We start from the raw sequence: 6,833 nt of genomic DNA, 5'->3' as shown, positions 1-6,833 counted from the left end.
TTATTCTGACTGAGTAGGAACTGGTTAAAGCCAATATCCCATTACCTTCACTTCCTGTCCTATACACAAACACACGAGAACAAAGTTTAGAACTTACGCTCCTTTCACGCAGAGCGGATCCGTTTTGATGGACTCCGCTTGCTCAGCAGCGATCGCTCCGTTGATCTCCACTGAGCAGGTGGATGACAGGTCCATCTCCACTCACTGTGCTGAGACTGACCTGTCAGAGCCCTGCTTTCCTCTAAGGGGAGATCGGATGAAAACGGACCGCCTGTCCATTTTTATCCGATCCCATCTGACTTGCTGGACGGATGGCGAATGTAACGCCATACGTCTATTTTCAGCGGATCTTATCGGATGCCAGGCGGGTGTCAGCGGACACACAGCAGACATCCGCCTCCCCATATTATTAAATGGGTGGCCCGAACGGATCCGCCTGAAAAACAGACAGTCGGATCCAACTGTGTGAAAGGGGCCTAAGATACACTTGAATATATAAACAACATTATGGTAAATTATGAAGAAAAAGCCAACAGCATACCTATATTCTGATCAGCTTCATCTTCCATACTGGGAATAGGCCAGTCCAACTCTTCAGCGTCAAGCTGCTTTTCCTCCACCGTCTGTCTTCCTTCAGTCATGTCTGGTTTGCTAGATGCTGACTCAGCAAGGTTTGAGGATTCTTTCTCGCCCACTTGCCAGAAGCGTTTCATTTCTTCATTAATGTCCATTTCATTATATTTCAGTCTTACAAGTGCCAGAGGCATTTTACACATTTCATCATGTTGTATATCTTCAACAGTCAACTCCAGTACATCTTCTGTAGCACGTTGAAAAAAATAATCACACCCCTCTGAAGACCATTTACCAGCAGCAATGTTAAATTTAGCAAGGCAGCATGGGAAAGCTTGGGTCGGAAGACTGACGAGGGTATTAGGAAGCTGTCGAATTTCCTCTTTAACAACATTTTCTACGTTTCCATAGTCAACAAACCTTACAGTAGCAACATCGGCCTCCATTTTGGAAACGAGAGCCCGGTACCAGTTTTGGTCTTCGCTGTACATAACATTGCAGAGGCTGCCAACCCCAATGGTTCCAATAAAATGGTCATCTCTGACAGACTTTTCTCCAGCTTCCTGAACTTGTTTTGCTAGGACATCAAAATCTGTTGTGCTTAACTGGCACCAGAAGAGGCCAGGGCTGTCTACAGCACTTGCAAAGACTTTTACAGTTTTTCCAGTTTTTGGCAAGTTCCAGGTGAATGATTTAATGACTGGCACATCCTCTTGTCTTGCTTTAAATTCAGCTGTTACTTTACCCTTCTTCTCCTCTACTAAGGGTGTTAGTAAATCATTGACACAGCCTCTCTTATCATAAAGATCTACATCCCATTTACCATCTTCCAATTTTATGAATTCACACTCTAATTGCTGGTCAAACACGCGTTCATAAAACATTTCCAGTATCTCTGGACTGTTGGAGACAGAAGAAGCCCCTTTAGTAGAATTTAAAGAACAGTGAATACTCTGAGCGGGAATGGAGCACAGGTTCTGGGGAAGTTTGTAGATTTTGCAATTGGAAATCACAGAAGTGTTACCATAGTCTATGTACAGCACATTTAAACCTACAGTACTTTTCTGTTCCACAACTCCTCTGTAGTACAGTTTATCTCCATCAAACAAAGCACAAATTACATCTCCAATGTTGACATCCTTTTCAGACACCTCCTCAAAAGTACTCTTGTCACGGTTCAAAAAATCTGAAATCTGGTCCAGTAAGCCAGTCTCTGTAGTCTGTACATAGAAGTCAAACATGGTTAGCGCATGAGAAGCATACACGCACAATTTTTTGCCTGGGGAGATACTTCTGGTAGATATTTCACTTATCTTTGTTAGAGGCTGCTTTGGTGTGCTGCCACAAGGCTTTGCAAATGGATTTGGTTTTGGCTGCAACTCTTTACCAAAATTTGGCTTTGAGTTCTGACTTGATGGCTGCTCATAGTTCCTTTGTGAGCTCTGGAATTTAGTAATCTCTTTCCTTCTCACACTACATTCCTGATTGTCTTGGTACAATGCCCTTTTCGCATTGCTCTGGAAAGGTAGGGTGTCTCTTTTTTGTGAACTGGGCTCCCGATATTTTGCATTGTAATCTCTATCTGCCTGCTGTTCAAAGGGCATTTGAGTCCATGGGGAGGATCGGTCTCGTTTTGGAGGTGCAGTACTACTGTCTGTGCTGGCAACATTAGACGCCCTAGTATGTGAACTCTGCCCTTGGATTGATTCACAAGTTTTTCTCTCTCCGCTTACAGCTTTTGCTTCCTGTTGGGTGTATTTTGAGGATGGTTGACTGCTGGGACAAAAAGCTGGCTTGCATGCTAGTGCGTTTTTAGGAACATTTAATCCCAATTTGCTTTTGAGAGTTGCATTGATTTGTTCATTGCCATCATAGAGTTCAACTAATAACTTCCCATCAGCTTCCTTGGCAACAACTAGTGCCCTCAAAGCTCTGTCCCAAACGATGCCTTCAAACCAAGTCATAACTTCTTCCGGAAGAATCAACGGGATATCAGACAAGGAACATTTAATTGCCTGCATTGGTAAAAGTAACAGATCATGCTCGCTATGCACAATGGGTCGAAGATCATCTGCTGCAACTTTTTCAGTGTTTCCATAATCCACAAAAAACACCTCTGCCCCATCGGTCTCTGAACAGATAAAGGCACGATACCACTGTTGGTCAGTGAATTTTGCAAGACACAGTGGTACAGCGCTAGGCAGGTTCAAACACTGAGTTTTCTTGCAAGCTTTCGTAATAGCTTCCGCAATCTTTGCAAGAGTGCCTGCATTCCTTGAAAGTTGGCAGTAAAACTCCAAAGAAGGATTGACGTGTGTGATGGAAACCTCTTCCTCACTTCCCGTTTTAATGTCATGCAGTGAATAGTAAAATGACTGAAGGTGCACAGATGGCTCGAGAGTCTTATGAAAAAGGTACGTTGCAAATCCTCTCTTTGCCAAGTTACCGCAAATGTTTTCAAACGGGGTGTACAGATCTACTATATTAATCAGTTCTTTATCTACAAAAGCTGTGGCAAAAAACATGCAGTGAAATTCACGCCCTTTGGACGCTTTTACGGCAAAATCACAAAAAGCATCAGTGGCTTTACTGTCCCAATAAAAAGGATCATTGCCTAACGGAGCAATTATGTTGTATAGACTACACTTGAAAGCGTGAGATTTTACATTAAAAAAGCTGCTCTCCATTGCACGCAGATTTACAGCAGGAACCATCTCTGTCACCCCGTAGTCTACATACAACACTTCCACACTGTTGGATTTGGTTTCACTCACTGGGATCTCTGTAATGAAGCCTCTGTACCATGTTCCGTTTTTTGGGCTTTTAGCAAAGCAAGCATTGGCATCAGGTTCAGGAGCTTTGTCTGTAAGGCCACAATACATCTGTATGGAATCCATCAAATTATTTAGAGCAGAGGCCAGTGCTGCGTTTTGACACCAAAACAACCCAGGATTTTCTATATGGGAGACAATCACTTCAATAGTTGCTCCAGGTTCAAACAGCTGGTCTTCATAGGGTGAATAGTGTATGCGTTCGTCATCTGCCAGTTCTAAAGTAGTTTTTTGCTGTTCTGTCTCTGATAAACCCAAAGTAGATACAGGCTGGCTTGGGGTAGTCTTACTGCCTCCACTTTCCCCCATATGCACAATGGTAATCGTTTCAAGCTCTTCGTATTTTGCATGCCCTGCCAACGACAAGGCTTTCCCTACATTTTTCTCTTCTACTCTGGATTGATCAAGGACTTCTACTGTGTACTTATCAAGATCTTTGGACATCACATACAGTACAAGCTTCCTATGAACAACTGCTACTTTAAAAGCATGGATCGCTTCTGGGCTCCAACTCTCTCCCAAGGGGTAGATGTCAACCAGGCAGCACCTGCTGGCCAATGCCGACAGTTCTTTGAATTCAGCAGGCAATTCTTTTACGTTATACCAGTCAATCAACTCAACATTTCCATGGTCCAAAAAGTAAACTTTGACTAGCCGAGTCTCACAGGCAATGACTTCAGCCCGATAGTATGTACCGTCTTTGAATTTGGCACAGCAGATTTGACCAGGCTTAGGCTTGGTTATGATGCCCTCTAACCTGGAGGCCTTTGAATACATGTCGTTAATGAGATCCACCATCTTCTGGTGTTTTGCAGAGTCCTCTTCGGTCTGAACATAAAAATTGGAAGGGTCAAAAACATACTGCACCATAGCGTCATAAAAAGTGCCAGTCTTTAGCTCTACGGTGGAAAACGTAGGGACATAAAAGTTTTCTTCGGGTAACTTTGGGGTACCGATTTTCTCTCCTTTTTCCTTAGGACAAAGAGATGCCCGAGCAATGCCGGAAGTATCAGACTTGGAGCTCCGGTTTTGAACTTGCATGCCAAAAAAGTAGTTAAGGTTACACCCATCTGCAGCCAACAGGGTGACCACATACAAGTGTTTGTAGGAGTTGAAGAACTGAATTGTAGCGCTCACCTGCTTCCCCTGTAGCAAGGAGCGCAGCTCAGCGATCACAGACAGCTCCCAGTCCTTTCCTCCATTTGAAATCCCGTACAATGCACACTGAAATGTGATCACCGGCAACTGAAGGAACTCCGCTGCCAGCGTACGCAGGCGAGTCAAAGGAACAAGCTCTTCGCGCCCCCAGTCTACATGGATGACCGTGGCCAGCTGGCGTTCTTGGAAAACCTCCTGCAGCAACGAGCGGTACCAGCGTCCGTCGGCTCCGCGGGACGCACATGGCTGTCCTAGCTTCAAAGGGCTCCGATAAGCTGGGCCAGTTTGCACAGAGTAAAAATGCTGCATGCCCTCCGAAAGGCTATGGAACTCCTGCGCCACGCTAAGGAGCTGGCAGAAGATGCTGTGCGGCTCAGACACGTGGGTGACTACCACCTGTTCCGTCATGCCGCTCTCGAGGCGTGGGTAGTAGTAGTCCATGCTTTCTGCTTGCCAGGGACCTCCCCGCCCGGCACCGTTCATGGCTGGTATTGGGGTGTGATGGGTTACGCTGCTGCAGCCAAGAAAGGGATGGAAAGATAATGCTGGAATGGTTTTGGCCAGACCACACAACAGGGCCTGCTTGGCAATCTCACTCGCTTCTAATAGCACCAGTCCTTGTGAGAGCAGGTCCTGCACATGCCCTGTGATGACCTTATCCTGCAGGGAGTAGAAGTAGTTGAGGGCGCTGTAGTTCCAGTGCTGGCCGTTAGGGGGCACCAGGCCGCTGAGCGCGCACACTAGCATGTGCGGGGGCAATGGGAAAAAAAGAGAGGCCTGGGCCTTGCGCAGCCTGCTGGGGCTCACTGAGGTGACGGTTCCCTCCTCCAACACGAACACCTGACACTCGGCTCCTCTCTTCAATAAAACTTTACAGCGCTGCCACTCTCCACTCACCTCCACCAGGCACAGCTCCCCCAACACCGCCTGAGGCCTACTCTGCTCCTCAAACACCGCCGCCTGAGGCGACTGCTGCTGACTCCTGTGCTCCTCCTTCGTGTCCTCCAAACTACCCCACACCTTTACTACCGGTACCTCAGCCCGGGCCTCAACTCGACACACCCGCAGGCGGAGAAGACAGCCCGCCGCGACCGCCATCCTTTCTCTCCCGCGCCAACGTACACCTGAGACGCAGAAGGCCACGCCCCAAGGCCCCTTGGCGAACGCAACGCGAGGGCGGCGCCATGATGACGTCACAACCTGGCGACTGACTGCTTCCCTGGGCCGGGCGGAACTGGGGTAGCTGGCAAACTGGATCCTTACTTATCATCACCTTCAACTGAGCACTCCATGCACACCGCCGGGTACAGGTGGGCACTGGAGTATGGGGTACAACCACTACTACATGTAGAAGATGTCTTTACCTAGCAGAACTTGGTAGTGGAGAACCAATACTGCATGTAGAGCAGAGTATTGGTACTACATGCAGAGTATTTATTTAGCAGAGCTGAGTACTGGTACTACATGCAGAGTATTTATTTATTTAGCAGAGCTGAGTACTGGTACTACATGCAGAGTATTTATTTATTTAGCAGAGCTGAGTACTGGTACTACATGCAGAGTATTTATCTGGCAGAGCTGAGTACTGGTACTACATGCAGAGTATTTATCTGGCAGAGCTGAGTACTGGTACTACATGCAGAATACTTTCATACAGTACATGGCAGAGCTAGGCACTGGGGGTACTGTTACTGCATGCAGAGTGTTCCTTACCTGGCAGAGCTGAGTACTGGAACTACATGCAGAGTATTTATTTATCTAAGTACTTGTATTCCATGCAAAATAATATCTTACTTGACAAAGCTGGGCAGTGGAGTACTGTTACTACATGTAGAATATTTGTTTACCTGGGAGACCTGAGTACTGGAGTAACAATATGCAGACCAATTTCTTATTTAGCAGAGCTGAGTACTGGTGCTACATGCCATAGAATCTATCTGGTAGAGCTGAGTACTGGTGCTACATGCCATAGTATTTATCTGGCAGAGCCCAGTACTGATACTACATGCAGAATAACTTCATACATGGCATAGATGGAAGTTGCAGTATTGCTACATGGCAGAGCTAGGCACTGGAGGTACTGTTACTGCATGCAGAGTGTTCCTTACCTGGCAGAGCTGAGTACTGGAACTACATGCAGAGTATGTATTTATCTGGGTACTGGTATTCAATGAAAAATAATTTCTTACCTGACAAAGCTGGGCAGTGGAGTCTGTTACTACATGTAGAATATTTGTTTACCTGGGGGAGCTGAGTACTGGAGTACCAATA

At 46.3% G+C, this 6,833-nt stretch overlaps 1 protein-coding gene across 1 annotated transcript; it reads right to left on the bottom strand.

The window, feature by feature from the left end:
- Window positions 1-515: 515 nt before the first annotated feature.
- TDRD6 (tudor domain containing 6) lies at window positions 516-5,660 on the bottom strand. The gene has a single exon (XM_073628862.1). It carries the CDS (start codon window positions 5,658-5,660, stop codon window positions 516-518), a length of 5,145 nt encoding a protein of 1,714 aa, XP_073484963.1.
- Window positions 5,661-6,833: the final 1,173 nt, after the last annotated feature.

The sequence above is a fragment of the Aquarana catesbeiana genome, linkage group LG04 (assembly GCF_042186555.1).
Source record: "Aquarana catesbeiana isolate 2022-GZ linkage group LG04, ASM4218655v1, whole genome shotgun sequence".
NCBI lineage: Eukaryota > Metazoa > Chordata > Amphibia > Anura > Ranidae > Aquarana > Aquarana catesbeiana.
This window is presented reverse-complemented; position numbering and strand designations above follow the sequence as displayed.

Coding starts and splice junctions, on each gene's coding strand:
- TDRD6 (XM_073628862.1), bottom strand. CDS start 5,660: ATGGCGGTCGCGGCGGGCTGTCTTCTCCGCCTGCGGGTGTGTCGAGTT.